The 17,740-nt window shown below is 45.0% G+C and overlaps 1 protein-coding gene across 1 annotated transcript in view; it reads right to left on the bottom strand.

The window, feature by feature from the left end:
* The window catches only part of LOC141155451 (vomeronasal type-2 receptor 26-like), a 72,532-nt gene that overhangs the window by 14,722 nt on the left and 40,070 nt on the right, over window positions 1–17,740 (bottom strand). Inside the window, exons 2-4 of the mRNA XM_073642315.1 lie at window positions 10,799–10,826; window positions 3,993–4,284; window positions 793–1,548 (exon numbers count right to left, since the gene is read on the bottom strand). Coding sequence (XP_073498416.1) covers window positions 793–1,548; window positions 3,993–4,284; window positions 10,799–10,826 — 1,076 coding nt within the window. The remainder of the gene's footprint in view (window positions 1–792; window positions 1,549–3,992; window positions 4,285–10,798; window positions 10,827–17,740) is intronic.

Here is a 17,740-nt window from a genome sequence, read left to right as displayed (position 1 = left end):
GATGCCGAGGCTAGCCATCCAGCAGCCTTTGCAGAGGACAGTAGTGCTAGATGCCGGGGTTAACTATACTGCAGCCTCTGCGGAGGAAATGTAGTGCTAGGTGCCGGGGCTAACTATACAGCAGCCTCTGCGGAGGAAATGTAGTGCTAGATGCCGGGGCTATCCATACAGCAGCCTATGCGGAGGAAATGTAGTGCTAGATGACGGGGCTAACCATACAGGAGCCTCTACGGAGGAAATGTAGTGCTACATGCCAGTCTTTCAAATTCATAGCTGTTGAACTGACTTTGTCTGCCACCACTCTAGTTGATTGACCGGTCTGTTCCATTTGTGTGCATAAGAAGAGACTTGTCAATTACCTGGATCAGGGAGAGGAGAAGCCGGCTGGAGGCAGCTCCTTACTAATCTAGGCTCTCTCTATGATCCCCGGTTGGCTCCGGCATTTCAGCTAAAAACATACCTGGCTGCAATCCTACAGTCAGCGGCGGTTCATGCTGCCGGTGATTAGCGCAGCATGAATCCATTGACAGATTCCCTTTAATTAAAGAAAAAGACTGTGCTTGCTTGGTATCGCTGTAATTATACTGACCGGGAGGATCATGTAACCAGGTTACTTTTACTGTATAATCAACTACATAGAAACTAAACCCAAAAAGCCGTGGCAGATTTGAGTTCTTTTTTCACATTTCACAGCACTTGGTTTTAATAATCTGTGGCATATGTGGACAATGTGGATCCAAACTGTTCTATCATAAAGAAGCAAAATATCACATGGCTCAAGGAGAATATTACCCTTTTGATTCCTCTCTCGGGAGATTGTCTGACTAGTAAATTTGCGGCATACACTTCATGTAAAGCCTTGGCCAAAAAATACACAGCGTTGTAAATTGTATATGTAAAGATACTGGACAATGTGTTTTCTTTTTTCAAAAATTCCACCCATACACTATTTGCCTCGGGTTTGTCTGTGTTGTCAAGGTGCCAAAAACCAAAGTGGGTGATGTAAAATCTTTGAATAAAATGATTATCCGGCATCTTTTGTAATGAACAATTTAACAAAAACTCACGAAGACCATCGATGTCCTTAATGTGAATCGATATCTTCAGGGAACCATTGACATTAAATAGCAACATTTTGTCATGGAGATCGGTATTTAATATGGTTAGACTGATGGGGAGTATCCACATTTTACTGGGCAGCCTGTTTTGCAGCATTGACATGATAACTTCAGAGGTTACATATAGGATTACAACATTCGATGACGATGTCAACAACACTTTCATGAGTTTGCCAACATTTTTGACTACGGATATAGCAGCCAAAAACTCCACACATATTCCTTTACTTTCCAATAGCTGCTTCAGTTCACCAGTAGCTTTAATGCTGCTGTCATCATCCGTGGATATGATTCCAACAAATGTCCATTTGAAGTGCAGCAGAAGTTGTAGGATCACCTGGAACTGATGATACTCATTCGAAATAGTTCGATAAACTGATGGAAACTGTATCCTATCATTAAATATTGGATCCGTTGCACCGTAGCTGATCTACAAAAGAATGCCATAGTTAACGCTACGTACTGAATGCAAATGTCACTCAAAATTGCAGGACAAATATAGTTTGTTGCTTTTATTTAGTCATCAGCATTCAACACTCCAGAAATAAAAGATTGCCCAACGTTTCTGTCCATATCGGACTTTAATCATGACCAGATAGAAAGGGGCAGGAACATAAAGGCAGAATTCTGCATAAGCACTGATCATGTTTCTGTTCCTTTCTTACTGGTTGTCACGTTACTGGCGATACTGGACTGGAGGTCAGTGGCCGGAGCAGATGTGTACAGGTGACCTGACCGTGGGAAGACTTCAGGAGATGCAGTATATGGCGGTGGTAGTTCACTATGTCAGCAGATGCAGGGGCCCGCCTGAGCAAGGGCCGGCCGGGATCACACACGAGCACCAGGTTCGTTTAGGCAATAGAAGTTCGAGGTAGGAACAGCAGAGTTTTCACAAGAAGCAGGACAGCGCCAGCAGAACACCCTCCAAATTAGGAGCTCAGATAATGCTCAGTTAGACTGAGCACCACAAAATACTCAGCAACAGGAAGCTGCACAGGGCCAGGTATATATTGCAGGTCCAATCAATCTCAATCAGGGCGGCAACAATCAGCAGGGCAGGTGATGATCTCTATCCCAGACGAAGTTAATATGGTTTCAGGCAGGAGTTAAACAAGTCCCGAATAGCTCCACAGCAAAGGAACAGACTAGCAAGCAATGGGTCACAGGGTCAAATCCTAACACCGGTCATGCTCAACGTCTGATGTGGACCAAAACGTTGGCCATTCTTTCATTTTTGGAGAGATAAATGCTGATGATTCAATAGAAGCAACAATCTTTATTTTACCTGTAATTTGGAGTGGGAAATTTCCTTTGGAAGATTGTGTAGGGTTAGCGTTACCACAGTAGCATCTATAGTGGCGTCTTCCAAGAGGAAGCCGCAAGAAGAATGAACCGGTAACTTTTTTTTAACCACTTCAGGGCTTTGAAAGCCGTGAAGTAGTTAAAAGAAGTAAGACAAGACAGAACATAGGCACAGTGAAATGTTTTGACATTGATGTGCATATGTTCTTTCTTTGTGACATTTTATTAGCTCTCTCAGGCAGGTCACAGGCAGAATCCCCCTTTAAAAAACATTATGGCCAAAAAAATAATGGCATTGCTTCATTATTCTTGTTTCTCCAGTTTTCTGGAGTATTTTTTAGTGGCTTTAATATTTGCATCTTTTTAAGTTGTATTTATTTCTAGTTTAAGTCATGCTCAACATGTTACCTCAACAACTTTGCTTATCTAGATATTTTAGACATTAGTAAACTCTGACTTTTACCAAATGTTACATTTTTTGGCATCTCTCTCTTATCACTGCCTGGAGTAAGCTTTGGTGCGAAGTTTAATATTTGGATCATGTTTGGAAAAATGTGCAGCTTTTGTGAAAATCTTGTGAACTGTGTTGCTAAAAATTGAAAAAATGATAAAACGATTAAAGTAAAAAATAAAAAGCATTTCTGATTGTGGACCAAATTTTTGAACCGAGTGCACCATTTTGAAGAATTTGGCATGAAAAACGTCAGTGATTACCACAAGACAAAAAAGAAAAATGACTTCAATAAATTGCAAATGATGAATTGGGACAATTGGGACAGTTTTTTTGTATTTTACTGGTTTAAAAAATGCTGAACTGTAAAAATAAACTTGTGTAACTTTGTACTCCGTCCTATCACTTTTTTATTTTTCTGTCTATGAAACTTTTCCAAGTTTGTTTTTTTTGCGTTGGGTGCTTTTTTTATGGTACTATTGTTGGGTGCATTTTTGGAGGGAGGTATTTGAATTTTTGGAGGGAGGTTCGTACGCAATTTACCATATGAGTTAATTAAATTAATATTTTTGTAGACTGTTTTTTTTTATAGATGTGGTAATACCAGGATTGGCCAAGGGGGTGGTTCTGGGCAATCTTTTGTCTTACTGCAGACACAGCAGAGAGGACATCCTCTATAATAGCCAAACGTCTTACAGCTGCATTGAACAATGAGAAGGAGGAAGGAAATATGACTGAGCTCTGCTCAAAGCAGATTTTTTTCTCAATTGTAATTGCAATTTGAGACTAAATTGAATTTATGTTTTCTATTTTTGTGTATTTTTTACTGTTCCTTTAAGTCCAGACCCAAAGTCCCACCAATAAATCAAAGTTTAAATTAATTTTGCGAGATTTAGGTTTGACCTTAAACGTCAGTTCTGCAAGGGTCAGAACGACTGATTGGAGGGGCCTTAAATTTATGCCAACCTCTTCATTGTTTGGCTTGGATTTCTTAGTGGATAAGTCTTGTATAGGAACTCAAAGGCGTGACAGAAAAGGTCTACCTGCCATTGCATATGCACCTGAAGTTTCAGTATTTGGGCTTCTAACTTGTAGTATGGGACTTTAGATACTATACTTACCAGGGGGTATCCATACAACTGGGTTATTTGAGCAATTGTATATGTGGATGAAGATGACAAATGGCCAATAAATGCTACTACTCTTGACATTTTTTCCCAGGAGTAGTTTGGAATAAGACCTTGGCTTCCGGACAGGATAGTTAATATGCCTTTTAATGCAAGTACCTCGGAGTCACAGGAGTCATACAGTTGGAAACCCAAAGACATATTGGGCAATATATCATTACTGGCATTTATTTCTTCAATTGTGAAAATAAAAGTCAGAAGATGTTGAAGATATTGGAACGCTGGACTAGAATTAGGAGATAAGAGAAAGTGAAGAACTCATGATTTTTTTCAAATACAGTAAACAGTGAACTAAAGAGTAACACCCATGTTGCCTATCCAAGTATCCTTCAGCAATTTCCACCCTGTCTTTTTCGAATCTCACTCATCCTCTTTATCTCATTTTCTTAGTCTGATCGCTCTAAATAACTTTCAATTCCACTTTGTACTTTTTATTAATAATTTTTTATTTAAAGGACATATAGAGTAATAACTACAAATTGTATTGAAAAATGATTACAAACAATGCAGATCAAAAGGTATAGGCGGTACAAAAGCCATATCAACGAGTCCTTAAGTACCAACAAGATAAGTAGTGATATTAACCCCTTCACAACCTTGGAAGTATAGGTACGTCCAATGTCGTTTCCCTCCCTTTGATGCAGACTCCGGCGCTGAGCCCGCATCTTTCCCGGCTCATGACAGCTGATCTGATCATGTGCCCCTAACAGCCACGGGTGGAATCGGGATCCACCTGCGGCTGTTAACATGCTATATGCCTCTGTTGATCTCCAGTAGAAACTAAGAGGAAAAAAGTGCAAATTGGGTCTTATCTGACAATAGCAATTATACAAATAAAGGATATGCTAACCTGATAAGGTTGTGTGACACACAGCCATGAATACGCATGAAAATAGCTGCTGCAGATCCACGGGTCTTCCGACCAGTAAAGAAAAAAAAAGGAGCCAATTGTGGTTTATCAGCAATGCTGGTAGGCAATGGAGACCCAAATGGAAGAATAATAAAGGATTTTTTATTTCTGGTTCTTTAGTCGACACTAGAGATGAGCGAACCTTTCAATGATTAGTTCGTTCCAGTATGGTGAACTTCCCAATGTGTGCCAAATAGTTCGTCAAGTAGTTTGTCGAACATACCGAACCCCATTGTATTCAATGGGAGGCAAAACCAAACACATACACCTACAAAAGGGTCCAAAAACTGCCAAAACACATCAAATTAGGGCGGACACCAGGAAAAGTGGCATTAATTGACTCAGAGTACAAATTTTACAATGGCACAGCATCAATCAGCCATGGGCCATGCATGAAGTATCAAGGTCTGTGTCAGGATTTCCAGCTTTGAATTGAACTTCAAATTAAGACGAGGTGGGTGAGGGATCGGTGTAGGCCTGCTGTGCTGGGAGCCCTGATACCACATGCAACAGCTCAAGCTGCTTTTATGCTCAGCCGCACTCAGATGACAGAAAAATCAGTTTCATAGATTAGTATTGGTATAAAAATGTAAGGATAGTAACACGGTAGTTGACTGAATAGTAAGTGGAGGCCTGCCGGTCTGGGAGTACTACTGCTACAGGCAACATACAAGAAGGAGACCAAACCAGGAGTCTCTCAATTTCCAAAAATTAGGGGCAGATGTGGCACCCCAGGGGGTCTGGTTGCCACAGTGGTAGCAATACCATGTTTGAGAGCAGGCAGGAGTTTCCTGGTCAGGAGTGCTTTACATGCATCACCTCCTGCCCCAAGCCAGGAAGGGGAGGATCCTGCCCTTTATAAACTGGATCTGGGGCGGGGTTAGGGAGTAGTTCCAGAGACAGGGACAGAGCAGCAAAGCAAGGAGCCCTGTAGGCAATACAGGAGCAGAGAGCCAGGGACGGGAGCGATTAGAGCTCGTCCTGGCTGGAGACACCACGAACCGGACACCGGAGTCCGAGGCAGGGGGGATTATACGCCCAGCAGCAGAAACCACACGGCAGGGGATTTCAGGTCCTCTGGCCATAGGAAGCCCGGAGGCTCAGCCACACGAAGGGGACTGGTACCGCCACAGAGGAGCGAGGAATACCAAGGGTCCAAGTCGCCAGCCATACGGGTGAGCACCACACGATAAACTCAGGGACGTGGGCTACCACATGACTACAGCAGGGTAGCCAGAAAGAGTACAGTCAGAACGGCAGGCCTACAACTTCACCTGGCCAGCGGAACTCTTAGTTTGCTCTCAGACCGGCCAGGCCTCCACTGCTAGCCAGTACTCCCAGCGGGACCTTAATAATTGCCATCAGTAAAGGTCCTGAACTGCACTGCCAAGACTCTGAGTCGTTACTACTGCTCCCGTGCCCAACCACCACCATCATTCACCTGCGCTGCCCTGAAGCTACACTCTTTCTGTGGGGAGTTACACTACCTTGCTGCGCATATCACCAGCTTCAGTGGACTGCTCCGCAGTGGCGGTTCTCCATAACCGCAATCCACAGGTGGCGTAGTCGGACTATATAAACCTATACACATAGACTGCCCCTGGTTTGACCGCCCTGGGTCACAGACCGGGACGCCGCCACGGTGACTACAGCCCCCAGCATTTACAAGGCCCGGCTCCGGGTACCCCCGCACTGCCCAGGGGGCGCGTCACAGACACCACCAAAGTGGCATCAATTTCAGTAGAGTAGAAATAGTATAATTAGGACCGACACCTCTTCCACTACAACCAACCCAGCAGAAGGAGACCCAACCAGGAGTGTCAACATTTCCAAAAATTAGGGGCAGACACCACAAAAGAGGCATAAATTTTGCTAGAGTAGAAATAGTATAATTAGGACCGACACCTCTTCCACTACAGCCAACCCAGCAGATAGAGACCCAATCAGGAGTCTTCACATTTCCAAACATTATTGTTAACATCTGCAGCAGCAGCAACAGCAGGCATGAAAAAGATATCACATACTGCAATTACGCGAGATCAATGCAGCACACTAAAAACGACAACATCGCCTAGTCTGTACAATCTGCGATTGGGGTGCAAAACTCCTTGGAGATCAATGAGTTGTTCATCTTGATGAAAGTTAGGTGGTTAACACTTTCAGGGGACAGCCGGCTGCGCTTAACTGTCAGGACACCACCAGCAGTGCAGAAGACACATTCTGAGAGAACACTGGCTACAGGGCATGATAAATCCTACGGGGCATGACAAGCGAGCTCAGGCAACTCTTTCATTTTTGAAGACCAAAATGTAAAAGGGTTCAAACCCTCCCAAATAGTATGGATATTGAGCTCTAGATACTCCTGCACCATCCTCTCCAGTCATTCACCAAGTGTCAGAATTGTACTCTTGTGCTGGTGTACGAGCTGGTCTACAAAATGTGTGAAAGGACTCACAGAAATTGCTTCTGCCACTTACACTGCTGTTGCTGCTGCTAATGTTTTGGCATTGACGAATTGATGTTCCGGAGGTTGGAAGTCTAGAGCTGCGATGCACACTGTGTGCCTCACTGCTTTCTTGGGGAAAACCTCTCTTAAGGTTGTGTAAAAGCGTGTTTCGATACTCTAGCATTCGCTGGTCCCTTTCCAGGGTGGGAAGCATCTGGCAAAATTTACTCTTATAACGTGGATCTAATAAAGTGGAAACCCAGTAGTCAGCACTATTTCAAATCATAACTATATGGGGATCCTGTTGCAGATAGTGCAGCAAGTAGGCGCTCATATGTTGGGCTCCTCCATGAGGTCCATGCCCATGGTGTGTTGGTGGCTGGGTAACACTAATGCTTGTTTCCTCCATCCCCTCCCACCAACCATGAACAACGGAGAGGGAATGATTATCCTCTTCATCTGACTGTTGCTCGCCCATCACCTCTTCCTCCTCCATTTGTTCCTTGGCTCTTGCACCTTCACTAACAGTTTGTCTAGCATCACCAGCCCCCCTCGATCTCTGTAATCCACCATACCTTGGCACCCGCCTGTGTGACGACAATCTGGAACTTTGAGACATTGTTATCCCTTCCGCATCCTCCTCTGCTTCCTCCTCTTCTTCTGGGACCACCACCTCCTCCCGCAGGCTATTCAAAGTCTGCTCCAGCATATAGATGACCGGAATCGTGATGATGATGACCTCATTGTCAGCACTAAATATCTTAGTAGATATACAACCCCTGGCAAAAATTATGGAATCACCGGGCTCGGAGGATGTTCAGTTGTTTAATGTTGTTGAAAAAAAGCAGATCACAGACATGGCACAAAACTAAAGTCATTTCAAATGGCAACTTTAGGGCTTTAAGAAACACTAAAAGAAATCAAGATTAAAAATGTGGTACTCAGTAAGGGTAATTTTTTTCAGACCAAGCAGAGGGAAAAAAATATGGAATCACTCAATTCTGAGGGAAAAATTATTATATGTCATCCATGAATTAAATCTTAGAAGGGTGTGGATGTATTTATTAGCTGAATTGTCATCGCTGCTTCAACTTGGGGAAACAAATATGTATTCAGTGCATTGTGGAATCTGTGTACTACCTTGTGTCACATACCCATGTTCAGATGAAGCAGCAGGAGAATTCAATGATGTTTTTCTTTGTTTTTTTTTTGTGGATACATGCATTATTTGTGATCATAGACTTGGAAGCTGTGTGTTATCTAATATCGTACTCAATATTGAAAATGAGTAACAAACAAAAAGGGGCGCAATAGTGCTGTTACCCAATAATAACAATGAAAAAGGAAAGAAAATATACTCACTAGTGATGGGCGAGCACTAAAATGCTCGGGTGCTCGATGCTCGGGTCGAGCAAATTGGAATACTCGGGTGCTTGACCCGAGCAACAAGCCCAATGTAAGTCTATGGGAAACTCGAGCATTTTTCAGGCGGCTCCCCCCGGCGGTCTGCGGAGAGCCTAAACATTGCCCAAATCGATGAACAGTGCTCAAGTGACATGGGAACAGCATGGGGATGACCCCTGGAAGCATTTCTTCAATGCTGTGAACAACGCTGTCAGAGGCATTACGCCACTTTTACGGACTCACAATAAAACATACAAAAACGAAACCAAAATGGATTTTCCTGGGAAATATGTTAAGGAACATCCTTTCCAGGGTAATGACTTGTATATAAGGCAAAATAAATAATCAAAACCAAAAATACTCCTCCACACCTTGGGCTATGTTCACACGTAGCGTTTTGATGCGTTTTTGCACTTTTGCATTGCTTTCAACCGTGACAAATGCATTCACCGGGAGATGTCATTTTAACATTTTACAACCTTATCTGGCCATGTGATGTGTGAGACATGATCAGACACATTTCATTTATGAAGGAAGGACTTTTAAAGTCAAAAAGCCTATTTTTATAGGGCCATCAGGTGGCCTTTACTATTCTTAAAGGGCCAGCAGTCGGCCATCACTTTGCTTAGAGAGCCATCATCCGGGTATGCTTTGTTGTTCCCATTACTAAAGAGTGGGTATTATTGCGTATGCAGTGAGTGGCAGGGCAGCCCAAAATTTGAATGCACCCCAATACCCCTTTGAAGAAACTTAAAGGAGGGCCTCCTGAAAACAATGTTCAAATTATTAGGAAGTGGGTCTACCATACTGTTTGCCTATGCAGTGTATGCAAGGACTGCCAAAAATTTGGACCTACTCCAATGCCCCTTGGAAGAGACCTAGAGGAGGGCCTCCTGAAAAAAATATTCCCATTATTAGGAAGTGGGTCTCCCATTGTGTTTTCCCACGCAGTGAATGCAAGGGTTGCCAAAAATTTGGAGGCACTTCAATGCCCCTTGGAAGAGACATGGAGGTCAGAGGGCCTCTTGAAAACAATGTTCCCATTATTAGGAAGTGGGTCTCAAATTGTGTTTACCTACGCAGTGAATGCAAGGGTTGCCAACAATTGGGAGGCACTCCAATGCCCCCTGGAAGAGACGTAAGGGGCCTCATGAAAAAATGTTTCCATTATTAGGAAGTGGGTCTCCCATAGTGTTGGAGTATGCAGTGAATGCAAGGGCAGCCAAAAATTGGGAGGCACTCCAATGCCCCTTTTAAGAGACGTAGAGGGCCTCATGAAAAAAAAGTTCCCATTATTAGGAAGTGGGTCTCCCATTGTGTTTGCCTATGCAGTGAATGCAATGGTTGCCAAAAATTTGGAGGTACTCCAATGCCCCTTGGAAGAGATGAGGAGGTCAGAGGGCTTCCTGAAAACAATGTTCCCATTATTAGGAAGTGGGTCTCCCATTGTGTTTGCCTATGCAGTGAATGCAAGGGTTGCCAAAAAATTGGAGGCACTACAATGCCCCTTGGAAGAGACGTGGAGGTGAGAGGGCCTCCTGAAAGCAATGTTCCCATTATTAGGAAGTGAGTTTCCCATAGTGTTGGCCTCTGCAGTGAATGCAGTGCCTGCCAAAAATTGGGAGGCACTCCAATGCCCCTTGGAAGAGACGTAGAGGGCCTCATGAAAAAATGTTACCATTATTAGGAAGTGGGTCTCCCATAGTGTTGGCCTGTGCAGTGAATGCAAGGGCTGCCAAAAATTGGGAGGCACTCCAATGCACCTTGGAAAAAATGTGGAGGAGGGCCTCATAAAAAAATGTTCCCATTAGAAAGGACCGGGTCTCCTATACTTGTAATGCCCATGCACTAAGTGTACGGGCTGACAAACATTTACCCCTGGGGGTATACATGAACATACTGTATAAAATTTTTTTTTACGGGCATCATAAACACCCTTTAAAAAAATGATGTGGGTGTTGCATCACAGACCACAGTCACCTTGGTAATATGGCGGTGGAGGATGAGGCTAAAAAGGAGAACAAGAGCAAATAGCCAAAATCAGGAAGTGTATACCCATGTGTGGGTGTGAAAAGGTGCATGGGAATACACCTCTCAAAAAAGACATTGGATTTGAGTTCATGTTACACTGCTATCATTCGGTGGTGTTGAGAAGTCTGGCCCACTCCAGCTCTTGTTCATTTTTATAAGAGTCAGCCTGTCAGCATTTTCAGTTGACAGGCAGATGTGCTTATCAGTTATAATTCCACCAACCAGCGACACTAAAAACCCGCTCTGATAAAATGCTAGCGGCAGGGCTGGCCAGGACCTCCAAGGCATAGAGAGACAGTTCATTCCAAGTTTCCAGCTTGGATACCCAATAATTATATGGCACAGAGGAATCATGGAGGACGTTGGTACGTTCGACATTGTAATCCCTCAGCATCTTCCCAAACTTTGCACTTCTTGTGAGAGTATCCTGCGCCTCAGTGCCTGTGTGATGGGAGGGTCTGAGAAAACTGTCCCAGAACTTTGACAGTATTCCCCTGCTTCTGCTGGATTGGAGTTGTGTCTTTCTCGGCTGTACTCCTTGGTTGTCCAACAAACTGTGACCTCTGCCACCAGCATTTTCAGATGAGAATTTTTTTTAATAGTTCCGCAACAAGGGCCTTCTGGTACTGCCCCATTTTTGTAGACCTGTCCGCCTCAGGAATAAGAGATAGAAAGTTATCCTTATAGCATGGGTCTAGAAGTGTCACCAACCAGTAATGACTGTCACCCCATATTTTGAGAACGCGAGAGTCATGGGAAAGGCAGCGTAAACTCAGCCATGCGTGCCAGACTGATAACAGGCAAGACTTCCGTGTCCTCACCAAGAAGACGACTGACCATGCTCTCCTCTTCCTCCTCCTCCCTGTCCTCAGGCCATCCACGCTGAACAGATGGTATGACAGTTGAGCAGGTAGTACTGTCATATAGTGCATGAAGCTAGCTCCTGTTCTTCCTCCTCCTCCTCTTCCTCATTGTTACCCAATCCAAGTTGGGATGAGATGAGGCCGGGCTGTGTGTAATCACCCTGTTTGGTTCCTTGCTCCATCTCATTGTGCTCCGTCTGCAATGCATCCTCTTTCATTGTGAGCAGAGAGAGTTTCAGAAGACAGTGAAGTGGGATGGTGATGCTAATTATGGCGTCATCACCGTTCACCATCTTGGTGGAGTCCTCAAAGTTTTGGAGGATGGTACAGATGTCTGACATCCATGTCCACTCCTGAGGTCTTATGTGTGGAGTCTGAACTGAATATCGATGGCCTTGTTGATGCTGGTAGTCAACAACTGCCCCCTTCTGCTGAAAAATACTTCCCAATATCTGCAATGTAGAGTTCCAAAGCATGGGGACATCACACACCAGTCGGTGAGCCGAAAGCTGCAAACGCTGCTGAAGCACGGCAAGGGCGGCAGAAGCTGTAGCTGACTTTTTAAAATATGCACACAGCAGATCCGGCAGCTCCGGGTAGGTTTTGAGAAACCGCTGAACCACGACGTTAAAGACATGGGCCAGGCATGGTACATGTGTGAGCTCGCCACGCCTCAGAGCCACCACCAGGTTCTGGCCAATGTCACACACGACCATGCCTGGCTGTAGGTTCAGAGGTGTCAGTCACAAATCTGCCTGCTCTTTCAGAGCTGTCCACAACTCTTCAGCATTGTGCAATTTGTCACCTAAGCATATTAGCTTCAGCACAGCCTATTGCTGCTTGGGTGAGGCAGTGCTGCAGTGCTTTCAGCTTATAACTGATGTGGTAATTTCAGAGATGGAAGCTGATTGGAGGAGGAGGCTGAGGAGGATGAGATGCAGGAGCTGTAGACTGTGGGGGCAACCCTGATTGACCTAGGGCCCGCAATCCTCGGCGTCGGGAGGTTGTGCTCCATCCCAAGGTCCGACTGGGTACAGGCTTCCACTATGTTAACCAAGTGTGCCGTCAGTGAGATGTACCATCTCTACCCTCAAGCACTTGTCCACGTGTCCTTGGTTAGGTGGACATTCCCTGTAGCTGCATTTTTGAGGGCACGGCTAATGTTGTGGGACACTTGCTTGTGTAATGCAGGAACGGCACACTGGGAGAAATAGTTGTAGCTGGGGACCGAGTACCGAGGGACGGCCGCCGCCATCAGGTTGCAGAAAGTTTCCGTCTCCACGAGCCTAATAGGCAACATTTCGAGCACAAGCAGTCTCGAAATGTGGGAATTTAGTAGTGTGGCTTGTTGGGCGATGGCTGCATATTTGCGCTTGCGTTCCAAGGACTGGGGCATGAACAACTGAACGCTGCGCTGGGACAGGGACATGCTTGCTGATGGTGCTAGTTGATAGTGTGCAATGACAGGTGCAGGGCAGGAGGCATCTTTGCATGCACTATGGACAGGGGATTGGCTTGCATGCACAACAGGGGAAGAAGCAGTCACTCATAGACACTGTTGCTGGACCCTGGTGTTCAGCCCACAAAGTCGGTGCTTTGCTGCCATGTGCCTGATCATGCTGGTGGTGGTCAGGCTGGTAGTTTTGCTACCCCTACTGATGTTGGCCTGGCAGGTGGTGCAAATGGCCCTTTTGGGGTTATCGGCAGTGTCTTTAAAAACAACCAGACTCGGGAAGATCTATCAGTTGTACGAGCAACTTCCGTCGTGTTGGTTTTACAGGGAACTGTAGCTCACCTTCTGTCTGCGGCCACCACACTGCTTCTTCCTGCCTGTTGGGGTGCTCTGCCTCCCTCCCCCTGTGTGCTGCTGTCCTCGCTCTGCATGTCCTCCTGCCAGGTTGGGTCAGTTACTATACCATCCACCACCTCATCTTCCACTGGTCCTCCTCCTGACTTTCTGGCAATTGTGTCTCATCATCGTCCACCTCTTGTGACACTTTCCCATCGTTGCCTTCATGTGACCGTGGCTACTCAAATATTTGGGCATCGCTAATTGCGATCTCCTCTTGCCCCGTTTCAAGTGGACCAGGCAAGAGGCCCGAATCTATAAATAGAAAAGTGAACAGCTCTTCGGAGTGTCCAAGTGTGGAATCAGTTGTCTCTGGGAACTCGGCATGGTGGGAGGAAGTAGGATCAGGGTGAGGAATATGCGGTCCAGACTCATGGCTACTGAGACTTGACCGTGTGGAAGACCGGGTGGTGGTGGTGGCTAAGTGACTGGAAGCATTATCCGCTATCCAACCAATAACCTTTTCACACTGCTCTGTGTTCAATAGTGGTATTCTGCGGTCCCCTATTAATTTGAACAGGAAGGTCGAGCAAGAAGATGTGGGAGTTTGTTGTGGCACAATTTCAGCTTGCCCACGGCCTCGGCCTCTGCATGCACCATCATCAACATCATGTCCAGTTCCCAGGCCCTTGCCACGTGCCTTGCCCATTTTAAATAAAGGACAATATCTTCCACGCTCACTACAAACGGCTGAATTTGGAGCGAACTTATATGTGATGCGTGTGACAGACGAACCACAGTTTTAAATAGCTGGCCTGTAGGTAACTGTTTTGAACAGCAAACTGGTGTCAATAACAATGATACACTGAAACAGAATGTTAATGGAGACCAGAAATGGCAGAATTTTCAGCGTAATTATATGTGATCAGTGTGACGGACAAACCACAGTTTTAAATAGCTGGCCTGTAGGAAACTATTTTTAACAGCGCCGACCTTGCGTCAATAAGTTCACTGACACTGAAGCAAAATTTCATTGAAGGCCAGAAATGGCAATATTTTTAGCGCAATTATATGTGATCCGTGTGAAGGACAAACCACAGTTTTAAATACCTAGCCTGTAGGTAACTATTTTTAACAGCGCCGACCTTGTGTCAATAAGTTCGCTGCCACTCTGCAATAAAATTTCAATGGAGGCCAGAAATGGCAATATTTTCAGCGCAATTATATGTGATCTGTGTGACGGATAAAACACAGTTTTAAATAGCTGGATTGCTCTTTGGTTCTCTGGATTGCTTTTTAAGCAAATAATCAGGGTTAAACTAAAAAATATATATATATTCCTGGCCCCTGATACTTGGGGCTATTTCTACAAATATCTGTAAAAGCACCAGAAGACAGAACTGGAAAGGATCCTCTTGCTATGTGCACTACAGTCTGCTATATACCCTGCCTGCCTAGCACTGATATCTGTGCAGCTGGATTAGTCCTCAGAAGGACTGTTAGTTGAGATGGATATGTGTATCTAATATAGTCTAGTATACCTACACTAACTAGAAACAAGTAAATCTCTCCCTATCTCACCAGCACCTCTCCCTACACTGTCTGATTCCGAAGTGACTGTGACGAGCACAGCGGCGCCAGGTCTGATATAGACCTGATGACGCTGTGCGGCCAGCCAATCACTGTAATTCCACAACTAACATGGCTGCGGCATAACAGTGTGTGGCAGACAATCCCTGCATGTTGATAGGGTGCTCTAAAGAGCGCCAAACATACAGGGAGGGGAATCGAGCTCCTACTGAGCAACCCCGGAAATACTCGGCGAGCGCAGAGCATCTCGAGCAGTGAGATGTTCGAGCAAGCTCTGAGCAGTAGCGAGCATGCTCGCTCATCACTAATGCTCACCTTAATGAGTTGTGAAATGCACAACTCATGGAAATGGTATCAAAGGGCTGCAGACAGCACGAATATTCATGGGATATTGATGATATTCTGTGCAAGGATGAAGATGGTGCTGGGAAAGTGCGTCCTCCTCCGTAAAGACAAAATTGTCAAGGGGAAATTGTACAAACTATTTTATTGACATGACACTACAATACTACGCGTTTCGTGGACGTCCCGTCCACTTTCTCAGGTACATAGCTAATTATGTACAATTTCCCCTTGACAAACTTTGTCTTTACAGAGGAGCGCGGTCTTTCACAGCACCATCTTCATCCTCACACGTACTCATACAGTGCGTATTGTTATAGGACTATTGCTCTGAACTAAGATGTATTGAATGTGTTCTCTTTTTTCCACATGTTGTATAGCAAACAATTAACATATGGTAATTTATGTCTCAGTGCCATTGGATGATGATTTGGTTAAATAGTATCTCCGCAAGATTATTATTTACATTCTTTGACTAAGGGCTTCGGCCACAAACACGTCAGAATGTTTACTGTTTTTTTATTGTATGGATATCCATCTTTTTAAAGACATGAAATGCATATTGCTAAATTTTATCAGCCGCTAGGATTATATTTTTTCTCCAGTTCCTCTTTGCTTCATTCCGGTGATCAACGGATTGGAATCAGGCTACAATCATTTGGAGCAGCTAAACTACAATACACATGGTAAAGCTTTCTTCCTCTTTTTTCTTACTTCATCTTACTTCATCTTAGTAGCCATTTCAAAACTGAGCACAAGGGTGCAACGGTCCTTAATCTGTGCCCACTCCGTAAACGTGATATGCCCCACATCCATACTGCGTTGGCCCAGGCTATATCACATGACATACCGCAGCAGGGCTCATTGCTGCTGACACAGTCGCTACAACATGTGCAGAGTGGAATCCATTTATAGATTTGGGCCTCTCGCCCGGTCCACTTGAAGCTGGGCAAGAGGAAATCACATGTAGCGATGCCCAAATATTTGAACAGGTCACACGAAGGCGACGGTGGGAAAGTGTCACAAGAGGTGGATGATGATGAGACACAATTGCCAGAAAGTCAGGAGGAGGACCAGGGTGCGGAAGTGGAAGACGAGGTGGTGGATGATATAGTAACTGACCCAACCTGGCAGGAGGACGTGCAGAGCGATGACAGCAGCACACAGGGGGAGGGAGGCAGAGCACCCCAACAGGCAGGAAGAAGCAGTGTGGTGGCAGCAGACAGAAGGCAGGCAACCGTTCCCCGTAACACTAACATGATGGAAGTTGCCAGCATAACTGTTAGGTCTTCCCGAGTCTGGTTGTTTTTTTTTGCAACACCTGCCAGGCCAGCATCAGCAAGGGTGGCAAAATGACCAGCCTGACCACCACCAGCATGATCAGGCACATGGCAGCAAAGCACCCGACTTTGTGGGCTGAACACCAGGGTCCAGGAACAGTGTCTGTGGGTGGCAACATTGCTTCCTCCGCTGTTGTGCATGCAAGCCAATCCCCTGTCCATGGTGCATGCGAAGATGCCTCCTGCCCTGCACCTGTTGATGCACACTCTTAAGTAGAGATGAGCGGTGTTCGACTAGAACTGTTCGCCAATCTCAAATTCGAGCTGTTTTGGGCGGTGTTCGAGTTGTTCGACGAACCCGAACGATTTGCAAAAAATTCGGCTGTTCGAGGTTATGTTCGATAACTGTTCGTACACCAAAAGCGTGTCCTGCATGGATTGTCTGCCACTCACTGTAATGCCACAGCCATGGTGGTTGTGGCATTACAGTGATTGCCCAAATCGATGGGAACAGTGCCAACAGTGAAACATGAAAAGCCGGCAATTCAGCAGCGGCATACACCGGTACCCGACAATTTAGAACCGAAAGAATAGAGCTTCACACATAGATTAGATAGATATAAACATGTCAGCCACATATATACGAAGTACAGTGAAAGTGCTGCTTACTGTACTTGTCATTTAGCGTAAAGGATTTATCAAAAAAAATAATAGTGTTTTCATGCACCGTCTCTTTAAGAAAGCCGGCCGGCAATTCAGCATCTGTACCCGACAATTTATAACAGACAGAATAGAGCTTCACACATAGATTAGATAGATAGAAACATGTCAGTCACATATATATGAAGTACAGTGATAGTGTTGGTTACTGTACTTGTCATTTAGTATTAAAATAAAGGATTTATTATTAAAAAAATTGGCGTGGGGTTCCCCTTAATTTTAGGCTCTAGCGGAGGTTAAGCAGACGGCTGGGGCAGATGTTTGAAGCCTGGGAAGGGGGTAATACCCACGGAGCTTCCCAGGCTAC

This window comes from Phyllobates terribilis, unplaced genomic scaffold (genome assembly GCF_046119375.1).
Source record: "Phyllobates terribilis strain yellow unplaced genomic scaffold, ASM4611937v1 Scaffold_7__3_contigs__length_470593459, whole genome shotgun sequence".
Taxonomy (NCBI): domain Eukaryota; kingdom Metazoa; phylum Chordata; class Amphibia; order Anura; family Dendrobatidae; genus Phyllobates; species Phyllobates terribilis.
The sequence above is the reverse complement of the archived record's forward strand: the minus strand, read 5'-3'. Positions and strand labels throughout refer to the sequence as shown.